Source organism: Homarus americanus, unplaced genomic scaffold, assembly GCF_018991925.1.
Source record: "Homarus americanus isolate GMGI-L3 unplaced genomic scaffold, GMGI_Hamer_2.0 scaffold2558, whole genome shotgun sequence".
In the NCBI taxonomy this organism is placed as follows: Eukaryota; Metazoa; Arthropoda; class Malacostraca; order Decapoda; family Nephropidae; genus Homarus; species Homarus americanus.
The window spans coordinates 300,010-315,926 of NW_024745671.1; the positions used below are offsets into that span (position 1 = coordinate 300,010).

The 15,917-nt window shown below is 36.3% G+C and overlaps 1 protein-coding gene across 3 annotated transcripts; it reads left to right on the forward strand.

Moving 5' to 3' along the window:
* The first annotated feature begins 235 nt into the window (after positions 1–235).
* LOC121878746 (transmembrane protein 68-like) lies at positions 236–14,726 on the forward strand. 3 transcript variants are annotated; one of them, XM_042385107.1, is made up of 8 exons: positions 236–352; positions 2,405–2,507; positions 5,727–5,865; positions 7,054–7,163; positions 8,459–8,626; positions 8,944–9,137; positions 10,221–10,355; positions 10,555–11,907. In XM_042385107.1, the coding sequence occupies exons 1-8, from the start codon at positions 335–337 to the stop codon at positions 10,582–10,584; spliced, it is 897 nt and encodes a 298-aa protein (XP_042241041.1). In that variant the 5' UTR covers positions 236–334; the 3' UTR covers positions 10,585–11,907. The 3 variants fall into 3 exon arrangements, with proteins under 3 accessions (XP_042241041.1, XP_042241039.1, XP_042241040.1); XM_042385105.1 differs by lacking the exon at positions 10,555–11,907 and adding an exon at positions 13,941–14,726 and having other exon boundaries at positions 237–352; XM_042385106.1 differs by lacking the exon at positions 10,555–11,907 and adding an exon at positions 13,941–14,726 and having other exon boundaries at positions 314–356.
* The last annotated feature ends 1,191 nt before the right edge of the window (positions 14,727–15,917 follow it).

Genomic DNA, 15,917 nt, shown 5'->3' on the forward strand with positions numbered 1-15,917 from the left:
TTTTTTTTAATAAAGCTCTTTTGGACCTCTCTAATTTTGTCATACATTGATAAAATTTCAATTGGTCCTCTGTTGTATGATAAAACTAGATAAGAAACTCAAGGCCCTGTGGTATAACATTGTCTCCATTATCATCAACACCTCTAAGCTAAGAGTTTGGGTGTTAAATACATTTTATGAATATATCTATTTCGTTTTATATATACACATATGTACTACAGTAATAAAATGATTTCAGTTTCGATGATAAAACTCGTGTAAACTGACCGTAAATACCTAAAAGAAGTCATTGAAGAGAAAGAAGAACGTCTCCCTTATCTCTCCCTTATGTGTAATGTTTGTCAACTCAACAGTAGGTATTACCCGGTACCACTCTTTATATACCTAATATTTGTCAAGAATATCGGACGCATTTATGTATAGCTGTAAGGATGCTCCCAGCTGTCATTCACTTTAGGCCCAAATATTTGTGGTAAATATGTGACAGGGAAGATAACACCCTAATCAGTGACCTATGATGACACAACAGTAGTCATGTATGAGATGTTTGGGGTCACACTCAGGATGGGATGGAGAAAGGAAACTCACAATGTGCTCACTGTATACATATTGTATTGGATGTACAATGCAGCTTGTGTTGCTGGGTAGGTAGCATGGTAATAAGCGTTGAGTAGAGAGAGCCGGGTGGTGAGGGTGCCCAGAGTGAGGGCACGCGGCTTGAGGGACGCCGAGGTCGCTGGCGGGAGCGGCAGGCGCGGAGGAAGAGGTGTTGTTTGCTGGTGGCACTGGGTAGAAAAGAGGGTGGTCACAGCGGTGTCAGGCCTTATAAGGCGGGGGTAGGCGTGGGTAGATAGTTGACCCCCGCTCCGTGGGCGGCGCTGGAGGCGTAGGCTGGGGAATTCGAGAAGGTTCGGTGCTTGTAGGGGAGGAATCCACTACAACGTAACGTCTAAGCTCATGAAGCCCCAATCTCCCCATACCAGCCACAGAAAATAACTGCGTCATGTTTCAAAGTAAGAAGTCAATATATGAAATACTAATAACATACAAAAAAAGATTGGGTGTTTTAAATTGCTGTGCAAAGCTACTGCTACTAGTTTCTGTAAATTTACCATGGAATTAATAAATTCATGTACAATTTCAAGAAAGAGGCAAAAAGTATTAGAGAAAAATAATGTCTTATACAGTATAGAACTGTTGTCAAGTTTCAATATAATAGTGCCACGTCCCACATGGACTTTACTTTTTTCCCTCTTTGCCACTGATCAACAGTGCTGAGTAGCTGATTACTTATTTATGGAAAACAGACCAAAACTGACCCACTATGGTATTTCAAGCGGTTGCACTCCAATTCGGTCCATCGTCAACTTGGCTCATCGCCAACTCGGACCATCACATACCAACTCTGCCCATCTCAGATAACCAACTCGGACCAGGGCTGCCGCTCATCCGACTGTCTTAGATATTTTGAGCACTATGAACACGTCCAATAAAAAGCAAAGGGAAAACACAATGTTTGAATTAATGTTGTTTAATGACACAAAAAATATAAATACACATATACGTACCTGTTACATCTAAAAATCAATACCTTATTTTTCAATTAGGGTACATCAATCAGTTGTACATCCGTGATATTGATATTCATACAACCTTCTTTACACTTAGCATATTCTTCCGTAGTGATTGCTGGATAGTGACACATCACACTCATAAAATACATCTTATTTGCAGACGATAGTAATCTCTATGCCAGCAACTCAGACCTCCATTCCTTGATGAAAACTATGAACACTGAATTGACTAAAGTCAGGACCTGGGTGATACGTAATAAACTGACCTAGTCCTATTTACCATAGTCTACTAATGTAGCTTAATTGATACCCTATTAATTTATCATTATATGTCATTTCATCCTTAGTTTATAGAATTTCTAACCGGTGGGTAGGGCACAGTACTGCATATGTGTTTCATTTATCTACAGTTATATTTGATGGTAACAAGCCCTCACATGAGCTGGCTTTTTCACAAATATTCTTTCATACTACTGTATTGTCCAACAGACTACAGTAATAACCCATTCTTTATAATGAATCTATACAATATACTGTATGTCCTATTTGATAGGCTTATTTATTTATGAATATACAAAGCAGTAGCTATATAGAGAGAGCATTTTGTATAATTATGTGTTAAATTGATGTTTGTGATAAATTTTTCAGACTGTATGATGATATTGTCTGCTGACTTTATCATTAACGATGTAACTTTTTCCAGGACTTATTAAAAAAGAAACATTAATTTTTCTTAAGCTAATTGACATGTTAACCTTTTCAGGTGATATAAGATGCATCTCTAGATTTATCCATTAATTTTACTATAATTGACATGTTAACATTTTCAGGAGAAAGTGTATATCACTGGGCCAACAGCAATGAACTGTGATGACATGACAAGTTTCTGCTCCCTGGTGATAAATATAACATCAGCGACAAGCACATTCATTGGTCAGTTGGACTTGTACATGATGACATTCATTCTTAATGCATATGCTTTTGTCTTATCTGTTTTTAAGCAGTACAATACCACATACCAGAGAGGGGTGGGTTATCCACATGTCACTTTTTAAACATCTCTGCACATTCCTTCATGATAACACCTTTTTTAGTTTCATTCTCCTGGGCTCACCCACTTCATCTCATTCTAGGAAATTTAATTTTTCTTCATATGTCATTTTCTAAGTTATTCTTTCATTTCATTCTGTCAACTGTCCTGATTCAGACAGAACTCCCAACTGATTAATTAGCTACACTGTACAACTTGAGTGTCCAAATCAGATATATAAAGAAAATAATGAAATGCTTAGTATGGATTTCAAGCAGATCTAAGTTAGTTTGATGTCTTTTTATGGTTTGGTCCTTCACCCCCCTTAAAGAGGCAACCCCTATGTTATATATACTGTACTGTACGTATATGCAGTTTTGATGAATTTTGACACCAATGCTCCCCTCAGTAAGATATTCATTCTTAGCCAGGCAGCTCAAATAATACTGTAGTAGGTGACTTACCAAGGGGTCCTTGAACTCGGCAAACAGGCCCTTCTAATATTAGCCTGGATAATCTGTTAATTCTTTGGATAAATTGGTTTTCCTTGAAGCTGACAGCATAAGGACAAGGAAAGGGTACAGTACAGTATTCAGTTTATTAAAGGGATTAATAGATTAACTCAGGCTGGTTTTTAGGAGGTCATACCTGATGAGCTCAATGATTTTCTGATAATTTTCTAGTACAGTACAGTAGGCAGTAAGATCTTGTATTTCGCGAGTAATATAGACTGGAAAAATTGCGCCAAATTCAAATACGCCAAATGCAAATACATGAACTAATGGGGAAAATAACAATATAGACTGGCCACTCTACATCAACCTCTGATTTTCCCATTTACTACCTCCAAATGATACAAATTCTGCCTTTACTGGCCTGATTGTGCTTTCCAGACACTAGTTTTAAGTCCTTCCTCAAGTAACTTAATCACACGCTGCTTATCCTGCATCGAGTACTTGGCAAACTTAACTCCCTTATAATAGTCCCGCTTCTCCTTTTCCTTATTTGGCCGCTTAGGTGGGTCTGTCCCACCCCCACCAGCACCAGTGGGACTCCCAGTAGAGGTAGAGGCCAATATCTTGACTCGACAGGTGGTAGCACCACCCAAAAAAGCACATAATATAGCCCGGGCGGTAGCTAGGATGGCGTCGGATACAACGGGATAGTTGCCTTCTTGTAAACCTCTTTTACGTTCACCACCGGCAATTTGATCACCAGAACGCTTCTTGGAAATATTTTTCTTACCCTGTCTTTTCATATTCATCATTAACACAACAAAATTGGAGAAAACAGCAATAAATCACGGAGCAATCAACAGAAACCGTGCGATTCAACTGATGTAAACAGAGAGCGCTGGTGTAAACCGTTATTAGTCTGCACTGCGAAACATTCTTTTTACTTATTCTCTTTATACAGTATTTATGGGTAACAGCTAAGTTTGCAAAAAAAGAACGAAATTTACAGAATACCACTCAAAAAACACTTCACAAACAAAAGACACGAATCAATTGTACATGTGATGTCGAACGTGAACTGTAAACATTGCATAACCCCGTGCCACGCTTAAAACATTGAGGATGGAATCACGCTCTAGCAAACATTCGTATGCAAAAGTTAGCATTTTACAAAAAGCGTTCCCCTATTCATCAATCGCGTTACAACCAATTTGCATTGGCAAAACACGCTTTGTAGCAGAAATGACTGTAACTGGTATGAGGACTGTGACGTCATTCGAGACGGTGGCCAGTATTCAGCTTGCTAGATCTTGCATTCGGCTTGCTAGATCTCGCGAAACTCACAATATTTTACGCCAAATATAAGACTTGCTTACATTAGGTAGTGCTCGCGAAATTCAAAAGTGCGAAATGAAATTGTGCGAAATATGAGATCTTACTGTACTACAAGGGCTGCCTGGTGTTGGGTTCTACTGCAACAAATGGGCTTCATGATCAATTCATCATTTAAGCCCTATGGAGGCCTTGCCAGTCACCTGTGAGAAACACCACTGCTAAGCACCTAGACAGAACCTACTATTGCCTCTGGATTGTGCAGAGTCTAGTGGCTGGAACTCACTGAACATATAGACACTTCTTTATTGAAGGCTAGATGCATGGAAGCCTTGCTGCAAACCATTGTCTATATGGATAGTACAGTAGGGCCTACCTGTGGTCACTTGGTGGTGTATCTCATGCATCACTTGTTTTATTCCCTGGCCGTAAAATGGGATTTGATGCCCCCTATCCCCCTTTTATAATTTTCTAGTGCGTCAAACAGTGAACATGCCATAGTCATATTGAGACATAAAACAGTGTGGTGTCTGTACATTACCTAGGTATTATTTCTTCCCTCTCTCTTACTGTACCCCAAATCCCATAATTTTCTCCCTCACCTTTACATCCTCATTTAAAAAATAAATTGCTCCTCTTTTTAGAGGTTATCCTATGATGCTGCACAAAATTTTGTATAGTGTATAGTACAAATATTTTAGCTACTCCATATTTTGCCCTGCACCTACCTATGTTAGCTGAATTATATTTGCAGTGGTTTCTCACCTTGAACTCGCTTTAAATGGATACTGTATATACGGTATATTAAGATGGTTAATGGGTAGTGAAAACTTTTGCTGTGGTATTTGTAGATGCTTGATACTTTTGTTTTCTATTCAAGAGCTCAGAAGTCCTTCATGTTTTTTCTTGTGTGTTAGAGAGAAAAAGTAATTTATAGTGAGTAATGGCTGTATGCATGATTTCAGGTTAAGTAAAATCCAATGATGTAATTTATATGATATTAGTAGTACAGTATTGTATGTATTAGAACATGAGTTTAAGGTTTGTAATGCTAGAACATTTTTCTAATACAGGTATGTGAAATTGATCGATGTTGTTGGTTTTTATTTCTTTTCGTAACTTCTTATTAGCCCAGATCTCACTTAAGGAGTTGGGATATGCCATATTACATGAACATAATATCTTCAAAGAACAGAAAGGAAAACATAGAACTACCACTATAATATAATAAATGTATTTTTTTTCTTATACAGTGCTGGTGAAAAGTTTTTTCAGGATTATAATTTGGTGCAATAATGTGTTAACACATACAGTTATGAAGCATTATTTTTACAGGCCACCAGCTGGACCTGCTGTACCTAGGATGGGTCTGGTCTCTCTTCTACCCAGCCATCTTAGTCATGCTTATCTTGCCTGCCATGATATTAATTTTACTTTACTTCTCTGCATTTTTGCTCTACATATATCAGAGAAGGTAGGTGTTAACTTATTGAAATACAGTATAAACAATAGTTATTGTTATTTATTCATGTCATGAAAGCAATTTGTACCTTTAAGGTTGCAGAGCATTTTATGCTTTGTTTAAACTAGCACTTGCCATTTGTGAGTCTAACTTTCCAGTGGTGGAAAGAATTTTATATGTTTGCCACAATGTTAAAAAAAAACCACACCAATGGGCCAAATGATTTTGAATTTGTTGACTGATGCTCAGAGATTGATGAGTATTTTGTTAAAGTAACACAGATTTACAGGAGCAGAATATGCCAGCCAGGGCTTATCCTCATGACCTAGAGTCTCACCAAACTTCAGTCCTCTGTTTCACCTAATTTAATGTACAGTAGAGTGGTTTAAATGAGGGCTGAAGAACCTTATCCTTAGATGCAGATCATTTCCCCCAAAATGGACCAACTTTTCCAATGAAAAATTTTATAATCACATTTGAATGCTGGAACAGCTGTGACGTTGACCAGCTTTGTGCAAGATTATGGATGACTGGCCAGGGTTTTTTATTTGGTCTAATACAGATAAAAAGTGCTCAAATCTAAGCTTGCATTTGGTACAGTACTTCAACATACAGGTACAACTAAGATGAAAAGTAAGAGAAGAAGAAATAGGTAGCCACAAAGTAATCTGTCACCAAGGTGGGACTCATAAACTGAAGAAAAATTAAAAAATTATACCCAGTATATACCCGGTAAGTAACAGGGTACTGACTGGTATTATTTCCAATGTTTATGTTAATAGGCAAGACTTGTACAGTATTATATTTTGACTGCAATAATGTAAGGTGGACCTCTGATAGGCAGGGAAAGGCTAGTGTAATAATGTAGAAAAGATGGCTAAACAACACCAAATGAAAAGATGTTTGGAGGAGGAGAAGGAAGAAGTAGAAGAGAATAATTTTTTAGTACTGTACCTCAGCAGTAGCACTGTAGTAGACTAAATTTTAGTTGAATGAATTTATGGAGTAAAGGAGGAGCATGAAGGTCAGTGTGCTAAAGGCTTATTTGGTATATATACTAGCTATAGCACTGTGTGTGTAATAATAGTAACATTCACATTAAATTATTCTTCATTGATGCTTACTGCTTTGAAGATATATAAATAAAATAATGCCATAAGAGATATATTTTCACCTAATACCCCTGTACTTATTTTACAGAAAAAATGTGTATAATGTCCTGCATGAGACATTGGAGCAGCGTGACCCATGGGTTGGGGGTCGCTACCTTATTTCTCTGGTGTGGGATGCTCATGGCTACATATGGCATGGTAAATAGTATTTCATATGTAATTTCTTAAGAAAAATAAACAGAAGTAGTACCTATATTTTTGTTTTTAGAGAACAGATTTGTGGGCTGCCCAGTGATAGTTGAGGGCTGTTTAGCAAAATATTTAAATGTGTGTCTGACTCATTAACATGATACCATAGCTATTGCAGGGCCAGTTTTGATCAAACATTTACAAGTGTTACAACACTTTTCGTGTTAAAATATACAAATTTGGTTCAAATGATTGCATGCAAGCTTTGGGACATATGGAGAATGTGTATACATGGTTCATTAGGCTGTTTGTTTATACAGTATAGCTAATAGGTACAGTTGATACATGGGTAAGGAAAATGGGTGGAGCTATGAGCCTTTGGCTAATGAAGACATGCCTTGATGCAAATAGCAAGAAGTTTAACTGACTAATGGGTGACTTACTAAGTGCACAAGTAAGATTTGGCTATTGCCTGTATCATTACAACTCTCACTGCCTTCTGTACATCAAACCATATCCCTTATTTTATGGCTACCCATGTGACAACTCCAAAGGTTTTCTTTGATGAACCGGCTGTATCTCAAAATTCCCACCAATACCTAGACTTCTGGCAAGTCATCTGCTTTATTAGGTAACCTACCCTATACATATGTATCCCTAAAATTATCCGTATGATAATATAGTGCCATATAATAAAATATTCTCACAGAACAATTATCCACTCATAAAAAAAAATAGCCCCCCCCCCCCCGACACAAATAGTCATATAATAAAGTACAGTACAGTATTCTCATGAACAACTTTTTCATCTACAGTTAACTGTTAAACTGGAAATTTGGGTAAACTGGACCCTATCATGCCACAGAAGAGAAATTCTTCAAGAACCTTCACATAAGAATCTAATTTGATAAATAATTTATATGTAACCTTTGAGTGTGCTATTAAATTTAGTGCCCATTATGACTTAGGGGCCCATTAGGAGCCATAATGACTTGAGACCCTGTGGGAGCTATTATGACTTTGAGCCCATTGGATACATCTTTGACTTGAAACCTATTTAGTCTAATTCTTAATAACATCCAGATTTAATGGAAAGTCGAGATTAAGCCTAAATTTAGGAGCCATTAAATTTGAGGCCATAAAGACACATATTTTGTGCCATTGGTTTGTAAACATGAAATCTATATAGGTAATTATTTTTTCAATCTACTGTATTGATTCAAAAAAATTCTTACAAATGATATATGTGATAATTATTTTTCCTAGTGGTGTTGTAAGCCATTACCATTAACTCTTTCCAACAGGGTATGAGGTGAAAGGTTTGGAGAACCTCCCTGATAGTGGTCCCTGCCTCATAATATATTATCATGGTGCCATTCCTCTGGATATCTATTATCTTGTAGCACGAACCATCATAGTTAAAGGGCGGCTCGTGCACTGCGTGGGTGACAGGTTCTTAGAGAAAGTGCCAGGTTAGTTGGCTCAATGTACATGATCTGGGTGATGAACATTTGCATAATAAAACTACTGTATATCCATATGGAGGCTGAGGATTCACATTTAAGAGATATTACTTTCTTTAGTTGCCCAGCCGAGTAACACCTTGACTAAATTTATAAATGGAGAAAGCCATTTTGTGAATACTCCCAAAAAAGACAGGCTGCATGCTGAGGAATTATTACTTAAGCTTTATATTCTCTTCATATTGCCTCATAAAATTTGGAGATATAAAAAAAAGTGTATTGTACAGTACTCAATCATATAGTAAAAGTATTTCTGTCATTTTCAGGTTGGAAAGTTATTCTTGAAGCTTTTGACATCACTGCAGGGACCATTAGCTCATGTATCCAGACACTCTCAGAAGGTCATATTCTCTCCATTTCTCCTGGAGGTGTACGGGAAGCCCAGTTCTCAGATCACAATTACCAGCTTATGTGGGGCAAGCGAGCAGGTTTTGCCAAAGTAGCCATTGGGGCAAATGCTGTAAGTTATGGAAGTTCTAGTGTAGAATAAATATAGGATAGTCAAAAGGATATTTTCTTCCACTGATGACTGTTTCAGGATACCAAGTGTCATCTACTGTACAGTATTCCCTTTCTTCTATTTTTCCTCACTTCCCTTATCAGCCTTATTACATTTCCCACTAAATTAGCTGCAATAGCTCCACCCATTCTTTCAAGAAATTTAAAACCCCAGTTATTTATGACCTTTAGATCCTTAGGAGTGACCAGTGAGAGATGTATCACAACCACTGCCAAGTATCATATGGCCAGAACCTGTCAATGCCCTGAGGACTTGGACTATTTGACAGTAGGATATCCAATATGTGTAGACTTGTTAATACAGTACAATGTATTCATCTTAAGTGGTTAATTCATTTTTGGTCCACTATTTGTCTTAGAAACCTGAATTTTAATTCTCAGTTCACTGCTTTCAGCCAGACTGTCAAGACCGTCAATGGTAACCTCGTGAACAAATATTAGAAGGGTAATTTTTTTTGTTTTAATATTCTTTGACCCTTTCTAATTATTATTACACAGCCCTAGCTTTTGTCAAATAGTTTTGGGTTGCAGGTGGAGTTTGGTGATGTAATGGTGAGTATGTCTTTGTTTGGCTGCTAGACTTACAGGTTTTCCACTGTCTCACCTTTACTATGGGTTGTTGTTGATGAATACAGATGTTTTATTACGGAAATCAGATGATGAAGGACATGAGATTTATTTTATGAAGGTGCAATATAGTAAGCATGATGATAATATTTATATTTAATGAAAGTGCAACTGAAGTTTTGGAATTTAAAAGTAAAGGGTAATCTTGGTACAAAATTTCCATGCCTAAGGAAGAGCTAAATATTATATTTAGGGTCTATAGACCATATAAAAAAGACTGAAAACATCAGAACATCGACTAATAATAAAGCATTGGATGCATCCTCAGATCCTTGGCGTATTGGAAAAAATTGAACACTTAAATGATATTGAATACAGCAAAAATCACTTATTTCAACTCTTGTATGAATGTGGTAAACAAAAAGAATATAAAATTTAGTTCAAATGTTTTTTCCAGCCCGTTGTTCCCATGTTCACCGAAAACCTAAGAGAAGCCTTCCGCACTGTGTCCTGGCCACATAAACTGTGGATAACACTTTACGAGACTTTCAGATTTCCCTGTGCTCCCATCTATGGTGGATTCCCAGTCAAGGTATTGTTAACGGCTGTTGCTACTCCTTTTTTGCATACCCAAAATTTGCTCCATTTCTAGCTGCCTCATGGTATATTTTTATATTATTATACTGTATATATATGCATTAGAAACATATTTTTAAAGGCCTGTTGGTCAGCTGAATTCCCTCTTTTTATCCTAATAATCATTGCTAAATGTATTTCTTGGTTTGTTACAGACTCTGGCAATGAGTAATTTTATGATGTAGTTCCATGCTTTATTTTGTTGATATCCTTAGTGAATTTCTGACATCTCGGCAGTTTGTAAGACTGACTTAGCCACTGTGTTCAGTGCATGTTAGTAGGATAGACCTTCAGTAAGTTTGCACAGTAAAAGACAATATTTCCCCTAACCTTAGTTATGCAACACTTCCTAAAAAGTTCCCACATCATTACAAATTTATGAAAATTTAGATTGCTTGGAATTGAAGTCCAGCATTAATTGTTATTCTTTAGGAAAATTGTGTGTACTGTCATTGTTTCACATTATGTATAACAAACATTGAAAACTCTTATGTGGGGACAATAGTGACCCGTTGGATAAGCTTGAGAACCCAACTAGCCAAGATAGTTTCTCACTAGATTGAGCCACATTTTGAACTCTTGAATCGGTTTACACTTGAACCTCTCTAATTTGACATCGTCGGGGCTCTACCATTATTGAATTACTCAAAGAGCCCAAATTATCCAAAATATTTGAATTTGGTTGATGATTTCAGACATTTTGTTGAGATAAAGGAATTTTTCAGCAATTTAATCAGGTACCGGTAATTAATAACATAAAAAACCAAACCTACTCCACCTATTTCACTTTTTAACTATGATACTATATTTTTATAGTTCGTGACAATTATATTCAAATATACTATACAATTACCATTCATATTTAATTAAAAAAAATTGTTTTAATTTCCTTTGGCATCAATACAGGGATTATTAGTTTATATGTTGTATGGTAACATAAGCTCACTGTGGCTGTACAGTACATTTTTAAAACAAACAAGACACCCCAGTTACTATTATGTAATATACTGTACTGTATAGATTTATACTGTATTTAAATATCTTAACATCTGGTGGACTTGTATTAAAAAATAGTAGCTAGTTGAGGAAATATATTAATATTTTTTTAATAAAATGTGCTTGGACAGAATACTGTACAGTATTGGGATGTGTAACTTGTGTAAACCCAGTGCCGGTTGTGCTTGCAGCCAGAGGCAGTGTTCTGCCATGCAGGGCAACAAATTTCAACATATCAGAAGTGTGGATAAATTTTACAACTGCAGTGTAATTCAGTCATTTGGGTCTCAGTGTCTTTTTTTTTTTTTAATTCAACATTGTCCAAAATGTATGAATTAATGTAAACTTTGACTAAATAAAGGGTGAATTAGAGGGGGTTGGAGTCTATTAAATTTGATTATTTCTACCATGCACACTGGGGGATTTAATACTCTTCAATTAACTTGCATTGTTGTACTGTATTCAGATGCTTTGCACTGTAGACATTTCTCTTTTGATGTGACACAATGAGAGTGAAGGTACTGGTAATAAAATATATATATATATATATATATTTTTTTTTTTTACGGGGATTAACCCACCCGGGCACAGGTCACTGACCCACATCGGGGCCTGGGGGGCAAAAATAATAATAATAATAATAATAGTATTAATAATAATAATTCATAGTAAATAAAATTTATAATACAAAATAAAATAATAAAGATAATAATAATAATAACAACTCTAGTAATAATAATAATAATAATAAAGAACTATAAATGCAAAAATTAAAAAAAAAGATCAAAAGTGAGAAACAATATGTATGTTGTGTTGCCAATAGTAGGAGAAACAATTGAGACCCTGCAATTGTGTGTAAATGAGGCAGAAAGTCAGATTAGCAACCTGGGACTTGGTCACAATTTTCGTGATGCCATATGGAAGTAAGACAATGTTGTTTGTGCTAAACAAATAAATTTAAAAGGTAAAGTACAGTAGTATGTAAGATTACTTCAGAAACATTTGGACTTCTTATACTGTAGTGGGTATATAATGGAAGATGACATTAAGGATACTGTCTTATGAGAAGTACTGTATGTCATGTCCCTATGTATTACTGAAAAATAATTACTGTACAGTATAGTCTGGATTTACGCGGTCAATTGAACCCGTGGAGGTCCGCGTAAAACCAAAAACGCGTAAATGAAATAACAGAACATATGGGATTAATTGAAATAGAGACTGGGCCTACCCCCAAACTCCACTTTTCCCGACACAATACGTACGTTGTAGTAAAAATAACATCTTAATTTTATGATGGTATGCACACACAATTAATAATTAAGAGAAATATCAATAATATTAGGTTTTTTAACACTTACGTTAGTAGAAAAGCTGGGTCGGCACCCGTGGATGGCGGCTGGTTCCGAGGCAGAGGGCAGATTAGTTGCCCTCTGGTGAATCACTTTCACTACTCGCAGAGGTTTGCAGGGCCTCCCAGACAAACCCCTCAAAGTCCATATCCTCACTATCACTGACTTGGGCTGGCTGTGGTTGTGGTGGGTTGCGGGCGAGGAAGTCCTCAATACTACGTTGACAACTAGCATTGATGTTGTCGAGATACATCTGGATATACGGCTCCATAACTTTCGACAGAAGGTTATTAGACACTTCATACCGATGCTTGACTGTGTCTTTGTCAAGGATGAGTTTAATTTTCTCCCCCAACTCGATGATTTCCTTCATATTATCATGGCTTGGTCCAGGTTCAAGGTTTTTCTGGGGTGGTGGGGGTCCAGCGGAGGCCATTGTGAGGGGAATAGTGGGCACAAGAGAGAACTGTATATGCGGAGAACTGAAAACAATGAGACAGGCCTGGCTAGGTCAGCGACTTCTACCCTCTGGTGGCAGGGCACGTCATGTTACATTTGACCAATCACAGCTAGCGGCGGAGGGAATGCATGGGTGGTAAGGGTGCGTGACCCAATCACAGTCTGATACGTCATATGACGTCAGCGATAAATTAAGAGCGACCTAATGCGCACCACTTACCGCGCCGCTTCCCGTGTATGGTCAAGAATGGACCGTGTGAGTAAAAAATGGCGCGGCGGTCTGGACCTCTCCAGTCGCTCGCCTCGTAAAACCAAGTTTACCGTGTAATTAAAACATTTCATTCTGGCAAGGCACCGCGTAAATGACCAAACGCGTAAACAAAATCCGCGTAAATCCAGACTATACTGTATTGGATTTGAGTATAAGGATCAATTCTCTGGAAGATATCATTCATACATGAGATGTAAATATTATTAATGGGTTATGGTGCTTTTAGTCCCTTGCAAGAAGTCATTTTTCATTTGATTTTCCTCAGATGAGAAAGAAAGGGATATTAGGATATTCAGTCGGGGGTAATATACAACGTGGTGATGGCAATTTTTAAATGTGATATTTGCTAAGAAATATTTGGGACATTGATTAATTATGTGACTCATAGTGCTTGTTGGTAATGAAACTCTTAATACCTTGATGTTTGTTTCAGAGAAGTTATTTATTTTAGCTTTTTCCGTAGCTTCGGGCTCATCTTGGAGATCCAATATATCACAGACCTGATGAAACCCCAGAGGAGTTAGCAGAGAGGATACGAGAAGCACTAGATAAGCTCATACAAGAGAATCAGAAACTTCCTGGCAATATATTAAGAGCTTTGGTAGCAAGGATATATGAAAGCCCTAAGCAAGACTGATAGGTAAGAAGTTTTTTACTCAGACAGGTCATAAAACATTAAGGGTCAAAGTGAGTTCAAGAGACATATAAATATAACTAAAAGACATTTTCCTAAATACCTGAAAGGATAATATTCCAGCAATCTTTTATGTTGACTTTACATTTACCATTTTTTCTCATTTCTGTAAGAAAAGTGACTTTCAACTTAGCATGAATATTTTTCAATAAAAATATTATTATTCTCAGCTTAAATAGGATATCTTCCATTATTTATTATCTGCACAGTATTAATATGTATGTTTCAGTGCATGTACCTTAAAATCTGGTGGTATGCGTAGCTTATTGTAAAGAATTGTTGAAGACAAATACACTAGTCAGAATACTGTAGACCCATAGAGGATTATTACTTATTCTGCTGATGTAACACTTGTCACTGCTGGTCTGAGAAACATTAATAATATTTTACTGTTCAAGAGACTTATTTATTTCATACTGTACAGGTTAGCCTCCGATAACGACGATTCATATTTAAGAGCCTGGTTAATTTAGGACCCAATTCAATTTACACCATTATTTTCTTTGTATTTACGACAAAAATATTATAAAAAATAAAGTAAAATCACATTTTCATATACAAGGTATAAATAATAACTAAATCCTGATATGTATTATAAAAAAAAAAAAAAAACTTTGCGCACGGAGGCTGCCGGGCCCTTTGTTTTCATGCATCTGAACAGGAAAAGGAGAAAAACATTCTTAGCTTTCTTCTGGCATTTTTTGCATCCCCATTCAACATGATCAAGAGAGCAAGTGACAGTAGTGCTGGTTCAAAAGCTAAAAGAAAGTGTATAAACTTAGCTGAGAAACTAGATGTGTTAAATTTATATGAAAAAGGTGAGAGGTCTGTGGATATTATATGGAGCAAGCAATAAACATATTTTCTGAAGTGGATCCATTAACAGAACGAAGCATTAAAATTAACAGGGACGTGAAAAGCTCATATGACCTCTACATAAAGATGTACAGTACAATGAGAAAAAGAAAAGTGGCTGTGAAAGGTTCTTTCGACAGCTTTATTATTCGAAGGCCTAAACCATAAAATTCAGCATCATAAGCAGCCTCATTAACAGTTTCATCAACAGCTATGATATCTTTATGGAAAGCTTCAGCCAGAGTTGAACCTGATGACTTCGTCATCTGAATAAAAACTCGCACAACATTCATTGGCTGTCCTTATGTTTTAGACTTTACCACCATTTTTGAGTAGAATTTTTGTTTTACATTAGTAAGTATTATTTGAAACATATGTGAACAGTAATAAGTGTTGCTTTCGTATTCTTATGTAGAGAATTGACGATGTTTTCACATGTACGCACTAACATGCGTTGGCGTTCCCAATCAAATTCGTTTTTTCTTTACCATAATGGTTAGCTACTTCTATTGTTCCATTTATTAACATTAAATAACATTACTTAAAACATACATACAGTATTCATTTTTTTGCATTAATTTTACTACAGCAACAACCAAGGTCTTATTTTCTTCAGTTTCTTATGTAGAACCATCGTCACAGATGCATTAGTGTGTTTTAATAATCTACGTATTATTAATGAATTGCATTGTTCATTTCGCATATATGAACATTAATTCAATCAAATACATATTCAGTAATAAACAATATTGAATATTTTGGACATATTCTTAATAAGATAAATGATGCGGTTTCCTTGAGGGTGCTGTTCCACTATCACTCTCTTTTTTTCTTTAACATCAGTGGCTACTTTTACTGTACAATAAATAGCATTAATTAAAACATACAAAT

Excerpts from the sequence above, each read along its gene's own strand:
- LOC121878746 (XM_042385105.1), top strand. Across the intron at positions 2,508-5,726 it reads AGCGACAAGCACATTCATTG|GCCACCAGCTGGACCTGCTG; the intron begins GTCAGTTGGACT and ends TTATTTTTACAG. Across the intron at positions 10,356-13,940 it reads ATGGTGGATTCCCAGTCAAG|CTTCGGGCTCATCTTGGAGA; the intron begins GTATTGTTAACG and ends CTTTTTCCGTAG.